The sequence below is a fragment of the Magallana gigas genome, chromosome 3 (genome assembly GCF_963853765.1).
Source record: "Magallana gigas chromosome 3, xbMagGiga1.1, whole genome shotgun sequence".
NCBI classification, from domain to species: Eukaryota; Metazoa; Mollusca; class Bivalvia; order Ostreida; family Ostreidae; genus Magallana; species Magallana gigas.
In genome coordinates, this window is record NC_088855.1 from 47,643,572 (window position 1) to 47,670,293 (window position 26,722).

At 33.8% G+C, this 26,722-nt stretch overlaps 3 protein-coding genes and 2 long non-coding RNA genes across 6 annotated transcripts; 3 read left to right on the forward strand and 2 right to left on the reverse strand.

The window, feature by feature from the left end:
• Positions 1-257: 257 nt before the first annotated feature.
• LOC109618342 (uncharacterized) lies at positions 258-2,750 on the reverse strand. The gene is made up of 4 exons (XM_020065851.3): positions 2,539-2,750; positions 2,150-2,284; positions 1,585-1,788; positions 258-661 (listed from the first exon to the last, which is right to left on the reverse strand). Exons 1-4 carry the CDS (start codon positions 2,612-2,614, stop codon positions 408-410), a joined length of 669 nt encoding a protein of 222 aa, XP_019921410.3. The 5' UTR covers positions 2,615-2,750; the 3' UTR covers positions 258-407.
• Positions 2,751-9,706: 6,956 nt separating this feature from the next.
• LOC136274045 (protein GVQW3-like) lies at positions 9,707-12,007 on the forward strand. Its single transcript, XM_066080087.1, has 2 exons — positions 9,707-10,727; positions 10,940-12,007. Exons 1-2 carry the CDS (start codon positions 9,720-9,722, stop codon positions 11,165-11,167), a joined length of 1,236 nt encoding a protein of 411 aa, XP_065936159.1. The 5' UTR covers positions 9,707-9,719; the 3' UTR covers positions 11,168-12,007.
• A 1,808-nt stretch (positions 12,008-13,815) lies between these two features.
• On the forward strand, positions 13,816-15,942 carry LOC105325043 (uncharacterized). Its single transcript, XR_010712310.1, has 3 exons — positions 13,816-13,981; positions 14,405-14,608; positions 15,738-15,942. It is a non-coding gene; the product is annotated as an uncharacterized lncRNA (long non-coding RNA).
• A 2,199-nt stretch (positions 15,943-18,141) lies between these two features.
• On the forward strand, positions 18,142-23,220 carry LOC105325044 (uncharacterized). The gene is made up of 4 exons (XM_011424414.4): positions 18,142-18,460; positions 19,111-19,236; positions 21,828-22,041; positions 22,171-23,220. The coding sequence occupies exons 2-4, from the start codon at positions 19,147-19,149 to the stop codon at positions 23,088-23,090; spliced, it is 1,224 nt and encodes a 407-aa protein (XP_011422716.3). The 5' UTR covers positions 18,142-18,460; positions 19,111-19,146; the 3' UTR covers positions 23,091-23,220.
• On the reverse strand, positions 23,142-25,998 carry LOC105325045 (uncharacterized). Of its 2 annotated transcripts, none has more exons than XR_010712312.1 (4): positions 25,799-25,998; positions 25,435-25,632; positions 25,020-25,179; positions 23,142-24,752 (listed from the first exon to the last, which is right to left on the reverse strand). It is a non-coding gene; the product is annotated as an uncharacterized lncRNA (long non-coding RNA). The 2 variants fall into 2 exon arrangements; XR_010712311.1 differs by having other exon boundaries at positions 25,113-25,179; positions 25,799-25,991.
• Positions 25,999-26,722: the final 724 nt, after the last annotated feature.

The following is a 26,722-nucleotide window of genomic DNA, read 5'->3' on the forward strand; positions in this document are numbered from 1 at the left end:
TCCTGGGCATTTATGTTCACAGTATCCAAAGTAAGATTTCTGCTAGCATTTTGCAAAAAAAACATGGAGGTCATAGCTTTAAAAATTATTTCATTTCCTGAACAAGTAAAGCAAATGTATCTAATAACATATTTAATCCGATTAATTCATGCAAATGGTCAGTCCTTTGTATTTAAATTACTTGATGATTATACATGTAGATATAGTTTAATCAATGAAATCTGTTTATACGGTCCGTACATTTATAGAGAACAAAATGTAAGCAATTCTTTAGTTTAATAAATAATAGGTTATAACCTCAAATATCACATTAAGAATCTAGGGTAGATCTGATGGGTGATTCGTGACCAGCCAGCCTCCTTAAACTGCCATAATGTGATAAAATTTTCAGGACACATGCACGTATATCAGTATCTAGAAATCAAACACAATACAAGAAGTACAAAAGAGAACAGGGTGCACGTCAGTGGACATGCTGAAGAAATATGTGCAATTGGTCCGTTACAGAAGCTGGTCTGACACAGCTTTACACAGATAAGGTAGCCCTGTAAGGTGTAGGCGCAGGTTGTTTGATTGTCTGGCTTCGTTAACTTAAGTTTACTGGAGTCTTCCGAGAAGGAGCGGCCATCCGAACAGTCTCTAATGTAAGAGTGGACCTCGCCTTGTTTAAAAAAAAAAGTATATACATTTGTACATGGCTATTGTTTATTCACTATAATGACAAGGTGAGCATGCAGTTAAAACCTTAATAATAACGTTTCATTTTCAAGCTTGTTTATTCGAAACTAACCCAGTTTTTTGTATTTGGTTGGATTGAAATTACATTAATGCCAAACTGATCATAAAATAATTCTCAAAGGAAGGAAGTGCACTGCAGTATAATTATGTATTTTGCAATTTTCTTAAAAAGTTCATTTCTTGACAAAAAGAAGATATATACATATACAAGTACAAGAGTTTGTGCCCGTTTTATCTCCAGTATAGATTTAGAATAACAAATACCCTGTACAAAATCATTTTGATCAATATAATTCTACGTAAAAATTACATATAAGTCAGAGTGTCCATCGGTTAAGATACATGTGTATTTAGAGTTATCGATATCATGATATCACAAGCTCTACAGAATATCGCGATTCTATATATATAGAGATTGATATGATTATCATGATCCAAAAAAAGAAAAAAAAAGAAACTGCTACCGGCACCGCACAAAATTTACAGACCAAATCATCACTAAATGGTTATCTTAACAAGCCATTTTCTTAACTCTACTCTCCGTCTACTGGGAGCGAAATGATAATATTAAAACTCTTCAGCTTGCAGATTTTTGTTTGATAAAGATTATATATAGTCAATTTGTAATACATTCAATTTTATTAATATTTCTTATTCGGCATAGAAAACACAAAAGAGAAAGGAAAGGAAAAAACCACTTAATTTTGGTAAAATAACACCGAAAAAGTTACTGTAAATAAAACTCGTCATTTCCAAATTCAGCGTCAGTCTGATTTTCATTTTACACATTATATCATGGTACATACAATAACTAAAAGAGTATTGATTTGCAACATAGCGTCTTACCTCTATTTTCAATTGTTTCGATTACGCAGTAAGTATAGTTGTCATAACTACATCGCTTTACATAATTTGTTCCGGATTGGACATTCTGTTGATCTGTTGTTTTCCCCAGGTGGGCCTGGGCCTCCTGTAGCATGCCCTTGCTGTTACTTTGACAGTCCCCACCTCGCTGTGTGTCAGTGCACCCATAGCACACCAAGTCCTTGGCTAACAGTACCCAAAAAAAACAATGATTTGCATTTATCGATGGATAGATGGGCAAAACATTTATGGTAAGACGCCATTGTTATGACGTAATTTGTCGTTCTGAAATGCTTGCATTAACTGCTCAAACGACACTGACATTAGATACTTGTACACCATTTTTCCATGTATAAATGATGAATTGAATTCCTTGAAATTTTCTATATTTAGAATACGTCTCATGAATAATACACTGAAGAAAAAAAAATAACCAGAATGAAATTTAATATGTACAATATTCTGATAAACTTAATCATGAAACAAACTAAAATATTTTGAATGACAAAATGTTTTTATTTTTTTTTAGGAAACTCTTCTATCGCACCTGTCGTGGTCGTGGGTGGTTCCACTGTACTTGTGGTTGCCGTCGTAGACGGGCTAGTGGCTGGGCTTGTTTGTTCTGTCGTGGACGGGCTAGTGGCTGGGTTTGTTTGTTCTGTACTAGAGGTTGTTGTGGACCCTGCAATATCAACACCAATATTAGCATATATGCACACATAATATAAAACCTGCTATAATAACTGAAAAATTACTCGTTTCCACTTCTACTTCCGGTTTAAATTGAAACTTCTTTTTTTTTTTAATTTTATCTTGTAGCTCTCTGAACAAAGTTTAATTGAAGTCTTCATAGACTAGTTATATACAAACGTGGGTTTGTTTGATGTTTTTGATGGTAAACAGAGCCCATTCTCAATATAAATACTACGTACTTACCCAAAGTTTCAGACAGTAAAAGTCCACAATACACAAGAAATAGTCGTTGAAAAAGCGTCAAACGAAAAAATGTCATTTTTACAATCTTTAAAGCGATTATGAATTTCTCAATGCAATTAATGGCACCGAAATCTGGGTTAACGTGAAAATATCAGATTACTTCCTCTTATGATCCAACATGACAGAGCCATTCACCCATGATTACATTCAGTTTAAAAAACGTACTTCATACATGGCTGGACTCCAATCATCGAACAGTGCAGAAACATGACTGAAATATGTGTTCGGCATTTAAATATTTAAACAACAGTAAAGCACTCGAATCAAAATGCTTTTCTCATTGACGAATTTCATGGTATCTTTTCTGTTGTTGTACATTTTTTGAGAACCTTTGTGTTATGTTAGTTTACGTTGGATTTTTTTATTCAAGCTTTACATTTGTTTTATGAAAATAAATGCAATTCAAACAACTGCGAACGCCGACGCCCCTTTCCCGTTTTCATTTTACATCCAAATATTTTGGAATTTCTGTCAGACATTCAAAAGCAAAGTTATTTACTTAAAAGTATATATTTTTTTATTGAAATCGGTCTCTATGAGTGAGGAAAATACTATTAATCGGCCGATATGTGCATGAAAACTTAAAAATCACAAGTTCACGTTAAATATTGAAGTAAATTTTCATTTTAATTTATATTATTTAATTATTTATTGAAACGTTACGAAGCAATAATGTATTTGGTCTGTTGACACATCCCCCCCCCCCCCCCCTGTGAAACAACAAATCCTTTGGTATGAATATGCTAAAGAACAATATATATTATAACCCCCCCCCACACACACACACACACAAAGGAATTTTTGTTTCACGGGACGGGGGGGGGGGGGGGGGGGGGGGGGAGGGGTAGAGATTTTTTTTTTTAAATTCCTTTATCCGTTAGTTTCTATTATGAAATGACTTATTTTAACCCAAAATACAAAGTTATCTCTCTTTGTCTGACCAAATCATTTTTAAAAAAAATATTCATAAATGTTTCCATTATTTGAAAAAAAAAATTAAATTCAATCAGACAATTATCAAAAAAGGACTTTTAGTTAGACGGCTAAACAATGCTTCAGTCCGCAGTTTTTCTCTATTTTCCCCCTTAATTAGAGTGGAGCTAAAATGATAGAATGCGACTTTCCTTTTTTAAATGACTACGTGATATATTATACAATACCCCATGTCATCTAGAGAATGAACAATATGCATTCTAATTCCACTTTCTTAAGTCTCCCAAGTATTTTATAATCTTATTTATCCAATCATGAATGCTGACTGTAATTAAGATTACATAACCCACTGCAGTCGCTAAATATTCTGCAAATCTTTAAGAATTTCTCCAAGCATAATTTTCAATTATACAAACCAACAGAGAGGTACCGTTAATTTATTTGGCGCAGAAATTTTGATCAATGTGTTTTAAGTAAGTTAAATTAATCATATAAGGTAAAATCGCTTCGCTCAATCCGGTTCATTCTTAATCGCAAATATTTTACTAAACATGATCAAACTCTAACTTGTTGAATGCTTTTTCTTAAATTTTCTTTTTTCGTACCCGATGCTATTTTTAAGTCGAATTTATGTCACATTATAACATCCTGAATACATTTTTTCTGACAAGAAATCCCTTTCTTTACTTATCCGTGTTCTCGATCCTTTGTTTATTTTTCTGCGATGTCTAAGTAAGAGGCATAATTTCTTTTGTAATTTTAGAGGGGGGGGGGGGGGGGGGGGGGGGGTTAGTTTCAGCAATCGTAACTTGGACAAAGGACCTTCCATATTGAGACTTTTGTCTCATGACTCCATTTTATTTCTTCAATTTAACTGAATTTCGTGGATCGACTCAAAAAATTGAAAATAGCATGAATGCAAACAAAGAAAAAAAAAGAAGTTCCTCTTCACACACGATATTGAAACGTCCTCGATTGCAAAGAAGGAAGTAAAAGGTTAACCTTGTTCGACCTTCAAGGTTATCACTTATTCTGCATGTTCCTCTTTCAACAAGAAATTTAAATTAATTCTTATACATGCAATTAACATTGTTCTCAATCTAGTTCTAAATCTAGTAATGATTATGCATTGTTATTGATATTGTTTTTATTTTTTAAATGCCAGACGTGTATTCATTGGAGGAGGCAAATTATTACAAAAGCAAAAACTGATTCTTCATAACACAAAAGTTTAAATTTCAAACGTCTATTTATCGGTAGAGACTGCATTTAGGATTAGCAAATGTTCAAATAATACAGAAAAGATTTGGGAAATTCCCTTTTTCGATCAGTCAATTGTATTGGTCGTATGTTAATCAAATATTGAAATTGGTTTTTACACTGGATAATTCGAGCCGATTTAATCACGGAATCGTCAATTGTTGTAGCATTTAAAAGAATATTCTCTCCACTTCAGCAGAGTAAGTTTAAACTCTATTCGGTAAGCATGTTAAAATGTGTAATGTTGTAATGTTTCTTTAAAGTTAAGACAAATAATTTTGATAATTTTAGAAAATTTCACTCATTGGAGTGAACTGTTATATCCAAACAAATTGAAAGTGTCCCCTGAGTTTATACCATACCGTAATTTTCATGTTTGTATTAAGTTTTTTCAGCCTTTCTCTATCTAAACCAATACTGCTATTTATTTTACAGGCATATCTTCTTCATTGACCTCAAATGGCGAGTTTGTATTTTTGGATTCTTATCCTACTGGTTTGTTTTGATACACTGCATTGCCAATACTTTAAATGGACCCCTTCTGTGAATGGGACACGTAATGCATATTGTGCTGAACACTGCAGAGACTGTAGCGTGACTCCGTGTCAGGTTGACGAGGAATGCTGTGTCTGCGGTGTAAAGTCGCCATGGGAGATAGGACTGGAAAGCACACTTCTACTGCACGTTGAATACAGAAATGCATTTGGGGACAATACACTAATAAAGCCACGTAAGCCTTTCTCCGACTCTGTGCTTCAATTGATACATACGAATGGTCGCATGAGAACATTTCCAAACAACTTGTGCAATTTTGAAAAGATCGTACACATTAATTTGCAGTCTAACTCTATTGGGAAAATTCCAAATTTGGGTTGCATACCTTATTTAGAGGTTCTCATCCTTAGCAAAAATCAGCTTATGGAGATACGAAACACTACTTTCGTAGACAATATATTTTTAAGGAAGGTTGATCTTTCATTCAACCCAATTCGTGTACTTGATCCAAATGCATTCCGAAGGTATGATGGTTCCTCACCATTTTCTATGCAGTTGTCCCATATTGACATCCGAGATCTAGATGTGACAAATATTTTTCTTGAAGGTCGAATGTTCTGTGACATTGATCTCTCTCATTCATCAGTTCAAAATTTTGTAAATTTAAATAACTTTACAGTTGCACCCGATGCATTATATGGGGACTTTGGTTCAGTGAACTTGGAGAATAGCATGGTTAAACAGCTTCCGAACTTTACTTCAATTGGAATTTCATCTACACAAGAATTCTACGAAAAAATTCACTTTAAGGTTTTAGTTCTCAATCTTAGTTTAACATGTGATTGTATTTTCGTAAAATACCTTTTGAAGGACTTGACAGCCATAAAAAAATTCTTCTCTGGTACAGACGAGGGAACCATGATATGTTCGGAACCAGAATCTTTGCGTAACTACACCCTTAAGGACATCTATGATAATCATTTGGATGACATGACTTGTGATGTTGCCAGCAACTGTCCTCCCAAATGTCATTGTTATGAGCAACCCAGTAAATACCATACTGTAATTAATTGCACTGAAAGCCACATTACACATTTTCCCGAGACTCTACCTTGGGCAAATAAGTATTCTATTATTTTTGGAGAGAATAAGATATCTTCTCTAGAAAAGAAAAGTTACATGGAAAAAGTTTCTTACATGCAGGTATCAGGAATCATGCACATGGACGGCCAGGCCATCAGTTCTTTACCGAACAATGTCGTTTTAGATTTACAAGATCACAACCTTCAGAGTTTACCGTCCGAACTGTTTTCCAAAGATCCATTGAAAATCAATCTAGGTCGGGTTCTTGTAGAATGTGTTTGTTCCTCTAAATGGCTATATTTATGGACACACTTTCAGAATACAAACTCTACTACAAAATACATATGTTCAAACTTCAACAAGAATTTAGAATTGTTAACAACAGATGACTTTGGATGCAAAGAACCAATAGATCAAACCCTATTCATTGTCATGATTGCAATTTGTGTGCTAGCTGTTTTGTTAATACTTTTAACACTTACTTATTGTTGTTTCTATCCCGAGATGCTTATTCTGACAAGAAAATTCTTCACAAAGACGCGTCCAAATAGAAAGAAATGTGATTTCGACGTCTATATTTCCTTGGACGAAGAGGACAGGATACAAAGAGAATGGGTAATTACGTCCCTACTGCCTTATCTAGAATCAGAAGGGTACAAAGTTTACTTGCCAATGCGCGATTTATTACCGGGTGACAATATACTCTCCGAGAGAGCAAATGCCATTAAACAGAGTATTGCTTACATCGTGATTTTGACGGAGAAAGACTCCATGGAAAATTTCCAAGACGTAGATGGAAATGAAACGACGACTGTCTCTGTGATCAGGGAATTTGAAATCATGTGGAAATTGTTTGAAAAGGACCGATACCGAAATGTGATATTTCTTGACTTGGAAAACATTCGTAAAAAATTTGCAAAGCATAGAATTGTTAAAGCATTCACCAGAGTCAGGCATTTCGTGAAAGTCTCTTCCAGAAAAAAGAATATTCTTCGAGAAGTGCGTAGTCGACTTCATGACCCGTTTGACAACACGGTCTGCTACAATGAAAAAGTCTACGACTTTAACAGGAACACAAAGTTCAAAAGAAACGTTCTACAACTTGAACAACTTGAGTTACCCGATGAAATATTTACTATCAAAAAAAATATTTCTGATTTCAATAAAAAGACAAGTTTTTATGGAAAATAACTTTTTAAAAAGTGTCCCCTTTTGTTGCCTTTGTTCTATTATTTTTACTTTAGCCGACTATCTACGTTTATTGTGTATTTTTGTACTTTTGCTATTTTTTAAGCTAGATGGTTTGTGACGAAGAATGTTTAACGTTAATTTTGTGATTGTCTTTTTTCATCATTCATCTATGTTCTGTTTTTTATTTTGTAAATCACCTCTTTTGTGATAGATTCATATTTTCTTACTGAGAAATTTATACTTATGTATTATTTTGTTTTGTTGTGGTTTTTGTTTTTGATTTTGTACTTTACAACAATGCATTGTCTTATTCAAATTTTGATGCCCAATGTTCTGAAATTTTGTAAAGGACAATATGCTATAGCGATTTAACAGTAAATAATATGGGTTAATTAATATTTTTTTAAAAAATAGCTTGTAGTTTGACAAGTATCATTGTTTGGTGTTTTCTTTCAAACATGTATATCATTTTTTACTTTTTAATTAGTGGAATTTTTGTAAAGAATTAGCCACTGACTTATATACAGCTGTAAATTGTATTGTAATAAATGGCATTTCTTTGACCTCATTAAGTTTTTCATCGGGCCAATTTTAAGTTGGACAGATTTGAACAAAAATTCTTGATAGAGAAAATAAAATTTTGCATTTATGTGCCACGGATGCACAATTATATTACATGACACTGTTTTCAGCAGGGTGTGAACGAGTTGTCTTTTTTGGCATTCCAATGCTACAATAATGTCATATTTCTTTATAGGTCTTTTGAATGATTATCAGAATGAATGAAAGTTGCAATTCCTTCTTTTACTTATTATTATCAAGCACAAAAAATTATATAACTAGAATATTGTATGATTTTTGGTACTGATGATGCCCCAAATCTAATTTGTTATCAAATGATATGAAAAAAAAGAGAACCAACGTTTTATTCAAATGTTTTGTGCAACGTATTACAAGTAGATATTTCAAGAAAATCATGTGGATAAAGCATTTTGATTTTCTTCAATAATCTGATAAATGCAAAAATTATTGAAGAATAGTTCTGGGATTTTTAATACGTATACACGTATCTCCAAGATGTTGTGATACAACTCGGACATCGTTGTCGTTGGCTTAGGGGGAACAACGTTTCCCGTGAAACCGAGCTGCCCACAGTCATTGATTGTCTGACAAGGCTTTTCCTCCTGAAGATTTGTGCTTTGAGTTCACGTCAACCCAAACTTTTCTTCTCAGAGATTGTCTCTATAGCTAGAGGAAAATTCCGGAAACCTCTCGACGATAGAAATCTGACGCCAAACAGAGGACAGTCAATAATTTTTTATAAATTGGGCAGAACCTACATAAGAATAGACGTGAAATTCCCTCATTACTTTCAAGACGAAATCCAATTCAACGAGGCTAGAACGATCCTCTCCCTGATGTCAATAAGCAAGAAAGTCAACAGTCGCTGCTCCGAGTAGACAATAAACAATTATTCGAAAAGATACTTCTATATATGTGTACACCAAACATAGCAACGTGTTGGCGTACTTTTTAATTTTACCGTAATGTTCAATAAATAATAAAATAAGTCACAACTACAATGAAAACACATTATTATAGGTATTACGTATTTTGTTTTACTTACTGATTATTACGTTAGATTAATAGATAGGTTGATATAAATAATAAAATGATTATACTGTGCTAAATTGCAGAATTTAAAAAAAATGCAAAATTTTCAGCGGTATTCAATAAATCTACATAAACTGTTCAAAATTCTTGATACACATTATGTAGAAATTAAAATTTTGAACATGCACTTATGCATAAACGGAAATATACAAAACATACTTTTTGCGGACATTTCTAATGGGCGGACAAAAGGGTAACAATATTTTCAATAAAAGGGCGGATATTTTGTGGCACCGGACATAACGTGGCAATAATCTTGAAATAAAGGCAGACATCTCGTGTCGGCGGACATAACATGACAATTTTTTTTGAAAAAAAGGCTGACATTTCGTGACGGTGGACATGATGTGACGGCGGACAAAACGTGACTCAAAAATCTTCATAAGGCAGTTGAGTTGTTCTAAGAAAATTTTTGCAAAATTTCTGCAAATATACGAGGGCTGTCGTGGACAATCTCGTTTTTGTCATTTTAAACGGGTTTATATATGCATATTGTATACCAACATATTTGTCATAAAATTCCAAATCAGATTAAAGTAGTTTTGAATGTTTTCATTAAAATTAAACTTAAATTTCACTGTATTAAAGTGTCGCGAAAAGCACGAACGGCCCATTGTCAAAATTGTCCAAACTTCGAGATTGAGTTTTCAGATAAGAATATTAACAGTATTTTTAATACGGGTAAAAACGTCAAAATATTCAACTGTGACGTAGTCAGAATTGTGAACGTCATTTTCATACGTCATTTAAAGCCGTTTTTAATTGAGCAGAGGATATTTCAAGGAGTTTACGGCAAGAACATGTCTTTGAAAACGCCAGAAAAAGCGACGTCGGCGGATCGCATGGAACAGCGCGCCATCATTAAATTCTGGGTAGACTCGGGGAAAACACCTATCGAAACGAAACAAATGATGGAGAACACAAAAAGGCATCGACACATATCAAGATCACTAGTCTTCAAGTGGCACAAACGATTTTCGGATGGAGTTTGCGATTTAAAAGACGCTGAAAGAAGTGGAAGGCCTTTGCTTTGTGACGATAAAACGAAATCCCGCATTCATGACATTGTCATGAAGGACAGACGTCTGACGTTAAGAGAAGTCGCGTCAATAAGTGATGTTAGCAAATCTTCGGTTTTTAATATCCTCACTGAAGACTTCTGTATGAGTCGTGTTTGCGCAAGATGGGTGCCCAGACTTTTATCCGATGAGCACAAAAAAGACGAATGCAGACAAGTAAGGCTTTCATACAGAATTTCAAAAGAGGAGGAGAGAAGTGGCTTGACAGAATCATTACTACGGACGAGACTTGGCTGCATCATTTTGATCCAGAAACAAAAACAGAATCCAGCATTTGGAAACACCGGGGTTCACCAGCACCGAAAAAGGCGAAGGTTGCGAAATCCGTGGGTAAACTTTGCTGATCGGCACGGAATGATTTTGGTCCACGCTGTACCCTCCGGTCAGACGGTGAATGCTGCATACTACTCCAAGGTAGAGAACTACCCATTTCATCACATTTAAATTGTAATTACAGATTTAAAAACGTCCATTTCGCTACATTTAGCATATCGTAATTCATAACTTTAATACCCGGACATTCTAATCTTAATTTTGATTTATTTAATTACTATATATTAATAAACCCACATGTTCTAAAGCCACATACAGTGTACCAAACGAAACATTGGTTTTATTTATTACAGGTGTTACGCCGCGACTTAGTTAAGGCAATTAAGAAAAAACGCCCTGCCATGGCTGTGGACCTTGGAAATATCATCCTACACCAAGATAATGCACCTGCACACACGGCAGCTTCCACGTGTCTGGAAATCGAACTCCTAGGATTCAATCTTCTTGAACACCCGCCATACAGTCCGGATCTTGCTCCGATGGATTTTGCAATTTTTCCTTTCATCAAATCACAGCTATAGTCTGTCCCAAGATATTTTTGCCGCATATTTTCTTAAATTATTCAAAATTTATAAATACCTCTTGGTTCAGACGATGTTCATTCAATAGTATGAAAAAATCCCAAGATTTCCCCTTTGAAACGCCCCCTCTAGCTTGTCGGGTATCAGTACACGGCTAAAAATAAAAAGTCTACGAGGTTTTTCCATTGCCAAGGAGATGAAGACGCCCGGATGATAACGTTGAAAAATTGCGCGAGGGGTCCCGAGTATTTCCGAATGGAGAAAAGATGTCAACATTCCCCATTATAAATCTCCGTAGGAAATCTGTTTTCGTTCCTGTGAATTTTTACGAGGGAAAAATGATAATGTGTGAATGAAGTTATCTTGGGAATTTTCCCTTCCATCGATTTTAATTGCACTTCAGTCACAGGTATGTGTATTTTTATTAAAAATCGTTCAAATATGCAGCAAAAATAACTTGGGACAGACTATAAGAGGAGTAAGATTTGAGAATTCTGATGAACTTAAATATGCTACTCGAACTATTGTATCTAAAATCGACAGTAAATGGTATTCGGATGTGTTCGATTCATGGCTAAGAAGGTGTGAGAAGTGTTTGCAGTGCAAAGGTGACTACGTTGAAAAGTAACAGAAACCAACGCGCTACGTACGACGTTATAAAAACGTCGTGTAACCGTCAGACTGGGCCGTGCGGCCTGTACACGCAATGTTTTTGTAGTGATAACTACATTATGAGAATGTACATTGTTCTGAATTTTATACACATGCATATTTATAGTCTATATTAAAATATTTTAATACTTTTCTAAATATAGCGTCGTTATTTAGAATGAAATTACATGTGTCCACGAACTTTTTGGACAACCCTCGTATATACATGTACTATTTACAAAGTCTGTTTGATTTAAACATCCATAAATTGCTTTTCTTTAAAAATTCGGTTGTTTAACATGCATTTGATTATAAGTTTCTGGCAGCTCTGAGGTTTTATTAAATCGAAAATAAGATACCAGTAAGTTATAAATCGTATCATTCTCTCACCAGAGGTCGTGCTACACAAGCTTCACTTACACCTCTGTCAACGCCCGATGTACAAGATTCTTGTACAAACTTAAACGATGGGCAAAATGTAATTAAAATATATGTAATTATCCCTTTTCTCTATGAATATGATTATGAATAATTAAATTTAAATCTTTAACGCCGTTATTTATTTTTATTTCAACGTTACTGGGAGAACTATTTTGCGGAGGTAAACATTAAAATATGATCACAAAAATCAGGTTCTGTACACATTCAGCGATAATTTTTACATAAATCAGAAGCAATGTCATCTCATGTGATGTTTTTAACAGTGTTCTCAAAGTCATTGCCCGTCGATGACTTCCTTTCAAGCTGATTGTACAGAAGAAGCGAATGTGCTCGCCATGCTTGTTCTGTGTAGCACGACCTCTGGCATGTCTGGTGAGAGAATGAAATCGTATGTGTTGTATACCTACTCGAAAAGAGTTATGTTCCTGTGATCAAATTTCATTCACCAGCTATAGCTATACATAGACGTCGGAACCGGGGGTGGGGGCTTAGCCAGACCTTACCATAAGCCCTAGGCATCAGCCCCCCTCCCCACTTTCTCTCGTAGCAAACATAATTGTGCCTAAATGTACCTGGAAACGATTGAAATATTAATACTGATATTGTAACTTTTAGTAATAGATTTACTACCCCCCCCCCCCCCCCTTGAATGTTACTTGAATAGATATAGTAAGCATTGATCAAATATATTGATACAAAACAACTTGGCTTAATGTTTACATGTAAAATTTTCCGGATCTAAGTAGATATCTGATGTCAATCAAATTCTTCCCTAGCCTCTTTTCTATACATTCTTTTCATATAATGTACACCGAGCTCATCCCGAAAGATCATACTTACTAAAAAATGTTTTTATCCAGGGATAATCTTATGATATCTGATATGATTTTGTTTATTTCGTCTCCATCCGGCGGTTACGGCATGCCTTTTCCTGCAGCTAGCCACATAGCTGTTTCCATATATGGTATGGTCAAAATTCGACAAACCTGTAGACTTTACATTTTTCGTGTTGTAAAATGGCAAACTATGCTATTTCAAAAGCGAAGTTACAAATCCAGAGACTACAGATGGAAAGTCTGTATCATAGTGACAGGTTACATGTAAATAACAAACAGCATTTTACTGCTGCAAATGTGCTTCTGTAGAAAGAATTTAGATTGAAGACCTGCTGAGTCAACTCTTATAGGTTATACGATCAAAATTACAAACATTCATACTCACAAACAGTTTACATGTCTGGATTTTTAATCCGATTTCTATCGGCGCTTTGAACGAGTTGTCTTTCTTTGCATTGAAATGCTTTATTATTCCTACAATAAAATCAGTTGTCACATGTCTTTATAGGTCTTTTGATTTATATTATAAGCATGAATGAAAGTTTTGAATGCTTACTTTTACTTATTAAAGTTTTAATCAAGCACACTTAAATTGTCTCACTGAAATTGACAAATTTTATTTTTATCTCTTATTTGAACGCAGATTTCAACGTTACAATATCTTGGTGTGTTTTGTGATAAGAGATAACAATTTCAATGAGTACAGCTGAGTTATCGTGTTGACTTAGGAATGAATTCCTGATCGAACTGATTATCTGGAATCGTTGTGATCGAACATTTTTTTCGGGTTTCCTCAAAAGAAAACTTTTACTTCCGTGTAGATGTACATGTAAATTCACGATGATTGTGCTTTCATTGTTTCTTTTGTCATCCATCTTCATATCAGGTATAGTTATTTATTCTTCACTGAAAAAGACAGCCACTACTAAGTTATCAAATTTTGTATTAAAAAACTATTGGAACACTTTTGAGACTCCATTGTTAAAGGTGTATTTATTGATTTAGACCAAAAGATAATAGTCACATCGGTCCTACGTACATTTATAAATTTATCAATATTTTGTTTGATAACGACAGTAACATTTCGTGTTCGTATGAAAATGATAATTTTTTCAAAAGTCAAAATATGGCGTGATATGTTTTTATTGTTAATTTATGGATGCGTAGTAACTGAGAGTAGCTGTAATGGTTGTGTGTTTGACATTTTATATGAATTTTATTGTATATACAATATATCCTAAGTATTAAATTTGATATGTGTTTACATTGACACAATGAGTTGACGAAGTGGTCACTTTAATTTTCACAGATGCAACCATTTGCTACCAGTGTTCAGACGCTAAATCCGGGGGGATGTGCAAGCATGACGTTCAGGGGATGCTCGCAGATCGAACACGGTTACTGAACATGAGCGACGTGGAAAACTCAGACTACAATAGCAAATTTACTTATCTTAAAAACTGCGTGAATGCTTGGGGGGAGTATTGTCTAATAGAGAACATCAGAGAAGCAGGTTTGTGTCCTATCGTTCATGCATGATTGTTACCTGACTGACTGGTGGTGGCTTTAATGTGGAAGACTTAGATTGAGTTTCAAATAGCTTAATATCTTCTGATATGTATAAATATATTTCAAATATGTCATTATTTTTTTGTTGTTGTTCGGTTAACATTTTATTCTACTAAAATCAATTATTGAATTTTAAAAAAAATGCGGAAATTCTACTAGAGATAAACATGCCTTCTATCTTAGTGACAGACAAATCTCTCTTTAACGATTTTGCAATATTTATTCGTTTGCCACTTAGAAACCATAAAAATCTTTCATAATTCTATGAATTGTCCTTTTATCATCGGACACTTTTTTAGTCGTGGTTGTCCAACATTATAAATAGTACAAAATGCCATTTTCCATTTCAATTGTAATATTTTTTTTTTTTAAATATGCCATACAATATTACATTATACCAACTTAATAAGTGTTAGCTGTGTTTCAGATATGAATAACTGTTCCTAAATCTAGTAATTTAGTGTAAAACGTTGGTTGACAACTTTAAAAAATGCGGCTGTAATTGTACTGCCTATCCTAAAGATGTTATTTGGAAACTTGATCATTTATAATATTTATTTGTTTCTTTAATAGATTGAAGTGTTTTTAACTTCTTTCACAATGACTATATTCTGCCACCCAACCTTTACTGTAGATTCCAAGACTGGCAAGAGGATATATTTACACTCCATGTATATTTCTCATTATGTTTGCATTGGAAATATGTGACGTTTCATTTTCAATAACACGTCAAACCTGATCACGGCTTAGGAGCATAAGTAAACGTTTTGAATAGATTTATTATATGGTTATATGGTATGATTAAATGGAACGTTCAACTTACATAACCGATTTGGCATATATTTATTTTTTTCAAAAATCGTTAAATTATATATATTCGTTAATAAGAAAGGAAAATTTTCGACAAAGTTTCCGGAGCTAACGCGCGGTATTCAATCTATCTGCAAAGGCCTGGTGTGTTTCAGAACCGACAATATCCAAAAACAAGCATTCAATGCTGAAACAGATACAGGCTTACAAGTACAACCGTTTCAACTGAATTTGCCTTACATTCTTTCTAATATGATTTTCAGGGACTGGGCAGCTATTTTCCTTCGTAAGAGGATGCACGGATGGAAAAATATTCTCACTGACGGATTTTCCAGATCGAACAATTGTTTCTGACAACCAGACAACATGTGCATTTCGACCAGGAAGCGGGAAAGTTGTGGTCTGCTTGACAATGTGTAAAACAGATTTCTGCAATGGACCACTGCCAGACATGAACAATGGAGGAATCACCAGCTCTCTCAGTCCAGTGTTGTTTATACCTTTACTTCTAGCTGTGATTACTAGTATATTGTACGATGTTAGGTGCCGGTGAAGTCTTAACACTTTTGCTATCTTTTGATATGAAACAAATTGTGAAGAGAACAACAGAGTTAAAACCAACTTTTTATTCAAATGTTTATGTTGCATATTACATGTAAATTAACTTTGATGATATATGTGAAATGTGCGTTATGATTTTCTTCATCAATCTGATCAATGCAAAATAGTTAAGGAATAGTTCTAAGATTTTGCGCTCACCTGGCCGCATGCAAACGTAATTTTTATTATTTCTGGTTTGAAATAATATGAGAGCTGACATAATTTTCCTGTAGTTTTAGTTTCATCTCAAAATCAAATGTGTAAATACTATTGTATGACACATTCATTTTTCTGTGAAACGATCATTTATTTAATAGTTCCTATTCTTTATTCCCATAAAGAACTAGTTGAAGGGACATCCATCCTTAGATATACCGGTATGTACTATTGTACATAAAGAGTGTTTTCATCTTATTGTTTCTTGTTACCTGTTTTTTTAACTCTGATGTTGACTTTTAATTTCAAATAAATGTCAAATAATTCGAAAATAGACAATGGAATTCTCTGTCAATTCACAGATTTATTTACTCTTAGTTAAGAGCGTTTTTTTTTTAAATCGCAACAACAGCATTATTTCTCCAGTGAGGCATGTTGACTTTGCAAACAAGGGAAAAATGAAGCGCAAACATCTAAATGGTTTACTGTCTAACAGGTTTTTGGAAACATGCACTTGATAAAAGAGTAATTGCTTTTTTAATGTATTGCATTGAATCAGTTGTAAACATTTTGGAATACTATGCGTGATTTAATTCTTTTGAGATTCAGTTTGTCTATTACACTGTTAATATCGTGTATATTTAAAATATTTTTCACTACCCGAATGTTCAATGAGTGTTAAATGAGTCCCCGTTTTCCTCTCATGAGGTTTTAGTATTTAACAAACTACTTCAATATGTTATGAAAAGATATCTTCATCAGTTTATAAACACAGAGTATTATCAACCATTTTATAATTTCAAAAACTGTTATACACTCGTCTTCCCTGATATAATGAAATATTTTCCTCATAAGGCAGTTGAGTTGTTATGGGATAAGTTTTGCACATTTGCTGCTAATATATACATTTACAGTATTTGCGGAGTCTGTTTGTCTAAACAAACATTTGCTTTAAAAGATGAGTATTGGTTAACTATATTTAATTTCCCTAAATTGTTTCTATCTTTCAAAACTTTGCAAAGAAAGAGAGATTGGCGAAATCAAGGCAAAACGAAAGCTTCAAATTTGGTTATGTAATATGCATTTGATTAAAAGCATTTGACAACTATGAAGTTTAATTAAATCGGAAAAAAAGATAAGTTAAAAAACCTCTAAATATATTGTTTACCTACTCGAAAAGAGTTTAGTCCCCATGATCAAACTTCTTTCACCAGCTTTAGCTATTGGTTCATTATGTTCAATGTAAATTGACGGTCATGTCTACTGAAAATGATTAATTGCATTTTAACGTCTTTTTACTCTTCGTTTTTTTTTTAAAACTTCATTAGAACATTATGCAACTTTTCTTTTCCGACAGTATTGAAAGTAGGCATTTTCTCATCTGCGAGACTCGCTCTTTCTTCCACTTGTATTAGATTTCAATGATGCATTCATTGAGATTAAATTGTACAATTCTAGAATGATTACGCGATTTGTAAAGTTGTTAGGTGGAGATAAACAGATAACCGATCTAAACTTGATTGTTTTTACCATTTTAAACTTGCATTGATCCAAATAAAAACTACCCCGAGTTCTCTTAGTAACAAGGCATACTTGGCAATGCAATTAATGTATTTGAGCTATAAAAATCCGACGTGTTAATTCTGAATGCTGGGGGAAATCTGCATTTCACCGTCTCAAAACTTTGAACATGTTTCTTCATTAGAAAGAAATGTTAACAGAAAGTGAAACGGAGTCCATTAAATCAAGCCCTGAGAATGTTTGTCTAACGCCGAGTGCTGAAAGACAGTTATAGACGCCAAACTTTCTTCAATGTACGTACAAATATTTAATTCCAAAACCGTAACACAACTTTACATTGTAGCCATAATGAAGATCAGATTTAAAAATACGAGATTAATCTTCTGATTTTTATCCGATTTGTTCCATTTTTCAATACACTTTCTTAAGTCGTCCAAGCTGTTGATTATGACCCAAGGCGTATTAGGGGCCTTACTTTGTACCAGGGGTTGTGCTGTACGGTTGTTAAAGCGGCACTTAATGACCAAGGATTAGCGATTTATTTGATTATAGGATACCATTAGTTCTATTGGAAATTACATCACTATTCTAAATAATCAGCAAGCAGTTTCTCTCTAGAGTAACAGCACAAAATTGTGCGTTTTGAGGATTTTATCTCACTCTGCCTTTTTTGAAATGGAGGAAATAAATAAATTCAAGCTGTAGTGAGGTAAGTTTTTTAATCAAATAATATAGCTGTACCGAGCCAGGTGTACCTTGAAATTGATTTAATTTTCACTTTGAAAATTAGCAATAAGGTTATAAAAGTTTTTTATTGTTACTAGATAAATAAAAATTATAATTATCAACTTAACGGGAGTTTAAAAAAATTATCGATCAGAGACCATAGATCATTTACAAGCAACGCATTTAGTCTTCGTATACACTACAAAGAGGGTTCTGTGAGCCATTACAAGTGTTAAATGCTGTCTTCGGGGGGTAGCTGATAACCGGCTAGATATTGTCTCTGTCATGTGTTGGCCATCACCCGATCTTTCATATTATGGGAACCTCTTACCAACAATCTATATCGTCAATTCATTACTACACTTAATAGCAGTCCTTATTTATTTATCATGAGGTCTATTTTTCTTAATAAAACCTGTACAGCTGAACCTATACTTAAACCATTGAGTACATATTTCCATAACTCATGAAATGTCTTTCACGATCTGGTGTTCTAACTTTACACGGAAATCAATTCTAAATACAAACCTGTCTTTAAATGGTGGCTGAAAAGTAAAAGCGCGCAAGCGACATGTGCACAATAAGGAACCGATGAATATACCATTGTGTATGAGTAAAAAGTGATTATTACAGGTGAAACCTCAGAAATTCGCCATGTGACAGCGGAAAATGGCCTCGCCACCGACGGCGGCATCACAAGCCTGGACAGAGGAAACTCAGGTCAAAGAGGAGGAAGAGAGAAAACCGTTAACTCGCATTGTAAGGTTTCTTTTTTTCAACTTTTAAAAAATTTTCAAAGAAGTGAATTAAATTGATTTTTTTTTCAAACTCATTTTTGCATAGTATATATGTAATGTACACATTAAATAATCTTAATTTTAAGTACAACATCAAAATTACAAAGACTAATATTATCAAAACCGATTTGGTTTGACTTTTCCTATAGCGTCACGATCATTTCTGTCAGCTACGTCATGCATAAATTATACACGCCGCCGGTGTGAAAACTATATGATTGGTTAACTCCTATTTTTAGGCCGAGTTATCAGTATACGCTTATGCAATGCCAGAGCTGAAGGATTTCTCAAAACAGTTTATTTCCCCCCAATATTATTCATTCAAAATCGACTATCCCGTATGTTTAAATTCTGTGTTAAACTCTCTCTCTCTCTCTCTCTCTCTCTCTCTCTCTGTGTAAACGGGCGTTAAACCATAGCCTCAAGCTACGGTCCAGAGTACGGCGTTATAAAAAATATAATATTTAAAAGTTGCATGTGCTAAGCGTTCATTTCATGTAAATACCGTAAATGTATAATGCACATGTATTACCTACTAACTTGCCAGTCAAAGTGATAGGTATGAATTCCTCGATTTCTACACCTTTCGATCGGCAATCGACAGTCAATAAAAGTATTGAACGATGGTGTGAAAGAACGAGACGGAAGTGGAGAGTGCAAGGAGGTTTGTACATGTGCGTCTTCATTAGGCAAGTGTCCGATTCGTTTCTCTTCTGTTGCCCTATCACTTTCGGGGTAAATATATATACTAAAATATCCACAAAACATTTACTGCAGATTTCTTTATTTTACCTGTCTCTGAACCCCCGATCACCCGCTCCATACATGAACACTGGTTTGTATACATACATAAAAATACAGTTCTTGATCCGCTTTCCGAGTACGGTTAAAGGTTGTTTAATAGGAGAAAGTTTGGGGCGGGTAAAGCTACAATTATTAACAATAGTAAACTAAATGAAGAATTATTTAAATGGATTATTTGCACAAAATGTGGTATGGTATGATGTAAATATTTTTAAAAAATAGTTGTTATTTTTATACGCGGCAAATTGCCGTAAAGTTTTTTTGTACATGTAAGTATTGTATGCACTGTAGCTTTATATTTTCTAACCCAAAATTTATACACAGAGCTACAGCTATATATGTTATGTACCGTATGTATTGTTTTATCACAAGTGTACACTTTCGAAAAATAGCCCAATTTCGACAGTCACGAGTACCCATGTGAATTTTTCATTCTCTGATATGTTGTTGTTCTGTCCGTGCATAATTTAGTCTTAGTTAACCAGCAGCCAATCAGCGGTAAGCTGAATCCACCAATAAAAAAACTGTGGTTGAGGTGCGGGTATTGTTTATGTATGACGTAGCTGAAAAAGTTGAACGCGACGCGATCGGAAAAGTCAAACCAAATCGGTTTTAGTAATATATATGTCAGACATTAGAATCATTGGCATTGTAATAAAAGGAGAACAGCAACATGATGGAGAGAGGGTGAAAAAGAAAACAAATAAAGAAAGTTAACTTAAAAGAAAAAAGTTAATGGAGGAAATACAATTGATTTGGCTGAAGGAAATGTACTCCTCTTTATTATTTGGGTTATTAAGGACATAGTTAAAGATGAAGTTAAGGACGATACACGATAAGAAATAATTACGTAGGTTCGATGATCTGTCCTTTTTATGTGTCTGTTACGAATGAACACTTTTAAATTTAATGAGTCCATGACTAATTTTAGTTCTGTTAGCGACTATAATTTGTTACTTAATAAAAGAAATATGAATAATATATATATAACAGTTCTTTGTAATGTTGTAAATTTTAAATTGACTAGGTGGGTGTAAATACAAAATATACATGACAACAGTTGTCATGTTGTAAATTGTGTATTTACACCCTGAATTAATTTACGACTTATTCAATTAAATCTTGAAAAAAACCAGTCAAATTTCAATCGGGAATTGGTCCTTTTTGCAGGACCTGCATGGAAGGGATACTAGCATATAACATGTATAACATGGTTTTTTTATGCCAACCGAAAATACAGCCCATTCTCCATGTAATTTCTCTCTGTTGTAAAAATCCAAATTCAGATTACAGTCACCAAGACAACTTTCAATACAGGAAGTTATTTAGACGTACCCTGCGCCTTAACAAAACAGTTCACCGTACACAAAAAGAAGTTATAAATGATAACTCTGATCAACTTTAATGTACGAGTGTAAATTTCATTTCAAAAACTTATTGATAAGGTATCATTATTTAAACTGATTTCTCATAGTTTAGTTCTTTAAAACCAAGACCTAATCAAATACAGGAAATACAAAAAAGTAACATATATATGATTAAATATTTAATCTTTTGTTGATGATTATATAATTTAGATCTGGATATGTAATGGTGATTTTTGCCTTAAGAGGTTAATCTGTGTTAGTTATTCTATAAAGTCATACACCGTGGTATATCTTATACTGACTTTAACGTCATAGCGGACACTTTTGCACCGGGGATTTGTTGACTATAATCATAGTGACAATGATTTTCGCTAATATACAGATTGAAAAGGCTACTGGACAGAGAGTGAAGGATTTGACGAAGCCACCAAAGAATAGTGTTCCGTATACAAGCACAGCAGCCAGGTCTAAAAAGGTGATTAAAATGCAGAATAGGTATGCTAGAGCCCGACCGGTACCCAAAGGGGCCAAAGTTCCCGGCGTGGACGACGAATCCGCACAAGTGCCGTTCTTTCTACCTTCAGAAAAACCAGCAGGTAATGTTGTTTTTAAGTGAAAAAAAATTGACAGCAATCGCAACATGTTGATAAGCTGTTACGTATTACAGTATGAATTGGTTTTCTTTTTAACATTTAAATCACATGTGTGTATTTTTAATTTTGCAGCGTCATTCTTTGCCACGTTAGATTCCAATCACAGAAAATCAATGTCTGAATACAGTCGAACTCTAGAAGGAAAAAACTCAGACCGGAAATCCAATTTGCGTCGACAACACGCTTTCATCAAAGTAAAAAGTAAACGGGAAAATGTTTTGAACGAAAACGAAATATTAGAAAGAAAAATGCCAAAACAAAAGACAAGTGCCCACATTGGTTCCAATATCATAGGAGATATGTTACCCGTGTATGACACATTTAACGATGATTTTGAAGATGACTTACGAAACAACAATTATGACCCTAGTGATTTATTAACAAAAAGAAATGTGCTTCTTAGAAAATCACAGTCGATGATGGCTTTGGAGAAACCAAGCATCAAACGATCAGTGTCTAGTGGAACGTTTCGAGAATCCCCCGTGACTCCAAAGCTGCTAGAGAGATCGGGTTCTGGGTTCAATACATTGTTTTCCTATAATTCTGCCAACGCCCAAAGACGACGAAGGACATTCGGAAGGGATCCAATCCAGGAAGTTCAGTCTGCCCGAGATCCAGAAAAATTTCCAGTTTACGATAAGAAAGAAATTGAGCAAAGTTTGGACGAGATTGATTTGTTGCTGCCAGGAGTCTGCATTTCATCACCAAGGAGACCGTCCACTGTACGACCTTCTACCAACATGAAACCGACGAGAACCCCAACATACTGTAGTTGTTGTAGTTTGTGTGACAGTCCGAAATCTCAGCTCGAAAGTCCCAGTCCGTTTGAGCTAGAACATCCTGACCTGTTCTTGCAGAGGCGGCCAAGGATGTCTCACCACTGCACCTATTGTCAAACAGACGATGGGAAGAAGCTCGTGCAATACGCTCATGGTGACGTCATTAAAACATTTGACTGGTTGAGTAAGAATGCAAAAGAAACACCTTTGTAAAGAATACTCCAGCCAGACTGCTTGCATTGAAATATTGGTAACATTCAGTGGTTTGTGCTTTCTGTATGATTTTTACAATATGTTGAAAGAAAAAATGTCATTGATTCAGCACAATATATTTAATGAATTATTTGATTTTATTTGTTATCAAAATACAGAATCTACATTAATCTAGCTATTACTAGTACGTTACAATGAGGCTAAAACCTTCCCCAATTCCTTTACTTTTTACACTTTATAAAATTTATTTTTATGCAAAATTAAATATGAAAAAAAAAATCACTCACATTTTATTAGACCTGTAGTCAAAGAAGACTATTATAATTTAATTCAGAAACTATTCATCATAATATAATATAAAAAATGTGTATGATTAATTTTTAAAAAAAACCAACAGAATGATTGATAATTAAATATAATGAAAATATATCAAAACATTAAAATGTATGCATTTTGAGATTACAAAATAAGTTATGCGACAAAAAGTACAACAATCAATACAAGTCGATTATAAAATGGTTTCTACACATGTCACCTTGATCATTATGAATCTTAACGAATAAAGGCTTCTCTTATAAAAGTTCAAATATCAAGTGTCCACTACATAAGAGTATAAATTTCAATGTTATTATAATTAAAAAAAGAGTGAAGTCGTATGCAAATATCACATAAACACATTCAAGATGAATACTCACAAATGTCTCTATGATTATGTTTCCAGTAAGGGGATATGTTAAATCGAAAATTTTTATTCAAGCGTCCCAGAAAAGTCCAGAAGATTAGTAAACACAATTCGACATTAAACAGATATTACATGGCTTCGAGGGCGACATACTAGAGTATTTGCCCCGAGTCGACTATTCACATTTGTTTTGCTAAACTTCGAACGTAATTTTTATACAGGAGGGTGATAAAAAATATTTTCGGTGTGATTCAGCAATTTTCAGGGCATAGTAATAATGTTATCTCTTTTGTGACATAACGATAAAACTTTTTCAAAAATGTTATGTAATTAAACAGGTCAGAACCTGATGGATTTCTTGAATGATGTTTAATCAAAATGGCTTGCTATTTCACTTATTTACAACAAAATATAGTCTAGATTAGAAGGGATCTATAACTAAAAAGGCCCTCTTTTATTATTGTTAAACTCTTCCTGGGTCTTAACTACCACATACTTAAAACAAATCAACAGGTTGAACTGCAAGAAACAGAAACATTTAAAGTCTTTGTAAGCTGATTTGTTGTCCATAATAATAAAGTTTCATAATAGCAAAATCAAAACTTAGAAGCCACTTTAGTAAACAAACAATGAAATATATTTTATGGAGAAAATATTGGTTACTCGGTGAAAAAAAATATAAACTTTTCATAGTAAAAGTATTCCTGATATCAGAAATACAAGGTATGTGTAGATACGTTTATGTGTATAAAGTAAAGAACAGGAACTGGTTCCAGTATATTCTTTCACCATTTTGATATATTTCAATGGTCCGTTACAGAAGTCCTCTTGACACCACGTGATACACGCCAACAAATGGTCCTGGGAGTCGGGATAATACTGGCAAGCTGTCTGGTTGTCCGCAGAAAAATTATGGAAACCACTCACCGATATATCAGTCTTCCCTTTCGAACATCCCCGAATAAAAGACAGTGTCTCTCCTAAGGATATAAGAAATTTGATTAGATCTAAACTACTGAATAAGCACTTACTTGAGTGTAAATTTCCAATTGGTGTACTGAAATAAAGCTGATAAATGCAGATTTTAGAACCATTTTAAACCTTATTGTCAAGAAAAGTAAAGTGATTTATCAAAACATAACATATAAAAAGGTATTTATTGTCAATTTGTTTATATTGGACTTATTATTGCAGATTACAGTTGGAAAGTCTTGATGAATGTATAGATCTTTTAAAACAAATTTTACCTTAACAGAATGCAATATTGCAAATCAATTTTAGATATAGAAATAAATTCGTCGGTTTCTTTGGGTGTTTTTTTTCAAAGACAACAATCCTACTTATTGTAATCAAAAGGTGTGAATCAGTTGACATGGATTATCTCTCCCGACTGTCACTCACCAGTTACTGCAAAAAGAATAAAGAGCATTTAAAGTGTAAGAATGACACTGAAAAAACTATTACAAAACTTATTTTATATTTCGTTACAATCACTATTGTTATCAACGAGTAATTAACTACATCTAGTCATCTGGAGTAAATCTTGATTTTACTCGATAGAAAATTCATACAAATTTAGTAATTGTCTTTATATCAAACCATCATAAGTAACCAGTAACTATACACTCAGATAATTAATGAGACTGTTTGAGGAGTACATACTTCTCTCCGTGTAGTGTTCAATCACGCAGTATTCCCCCCACTCAGACGTGCAGTTTTTGAGATAGCCCCTATCGTGATCTCCGCCAATTGTACCATTCTCATGAAGAAAGGTCAGCACAGAGTTTTCGAATTTCTTCATATTTGATTGACAATTTCCCAAAAATTTGGAGTCGGCGCATTGGAAACATATTACTGATTCTGTAAAAGAGTTTTAGAAAACATAAAATACTGGATTATATAACATGTTCAAAACAATAACTACATATTAACATAACCAATTTATTATGTATTCAATTTAAGATTATAAAAATGAAATGTAGAAGAGCAGAAACATATTTTATTTATATAATATACATTGACTCACCGGAATATCCTAGAAGTGAAAGAAATATAGCAATGCAAAACACGGACATTTCGCAGAATTTCACCATGTTGGACACATTCCGGAAACAGTTTAATATAACATGTAGTTCCTTTGTTGTGTTGATTGATATGGGTACGTGATCGCTATATTTTACCTGCTATCGGCCGTCCTTTGAACCAACTGAACAGCAACCGCTGATAACGCACTGCATATTGATTTGCCGTGTAGCGCACGATCGTATTGATTTTGTGATATAAAATAAAAAGATATTAAAAGACGACTTTCTCAAGTAGCACTTTATTAAAACCATTTTTTGTATTTAAATGCATATTTATTTTCATTAGTAAAACTATAACAACGATGTCATTAGTAACCTTTTTAGGGGTAGATTTATTCAGGAAAAGGGAAGGGGTAGATTTATTCTTCATTTACAATGATAGCGGTGCTCAAATGTCAACATATTGTGACGAATGCACAATATATAACCTTTATTTTAATGAAACTAACAAGTTATCAAATTATTACCAACACTTCATCATAAAATGAGCCGAGACAAAGAAAGAAAGATAACTGCGAAAATTAAAAAAAAGTACATGACGTTTACATATTGAACGGGTTAGAAATAGTTAAATCAAGTTGGGTTACCGTCCTTGTTTACAACAACATTGATAAATAAAAATTAGTAAAATATCTTAAACTCATTTCCAGAATAATTTAGGGGAAATCTTGCGACTATTGTCCCTTGTCTTCGACAAAAATTCATCTAGGTATGCTTTGTTTTCAGAGTTGGGTGGGAACAATTTTATGAGAGAAGTAAAGACAAAGACTTCTATAATTCTACAAGATTGTTTATGGTAAAGCCCCTGTATAAGAACAAGATTTGATCCTACCTTTCAAACCACCACAGCATGGTTATAATCTTAG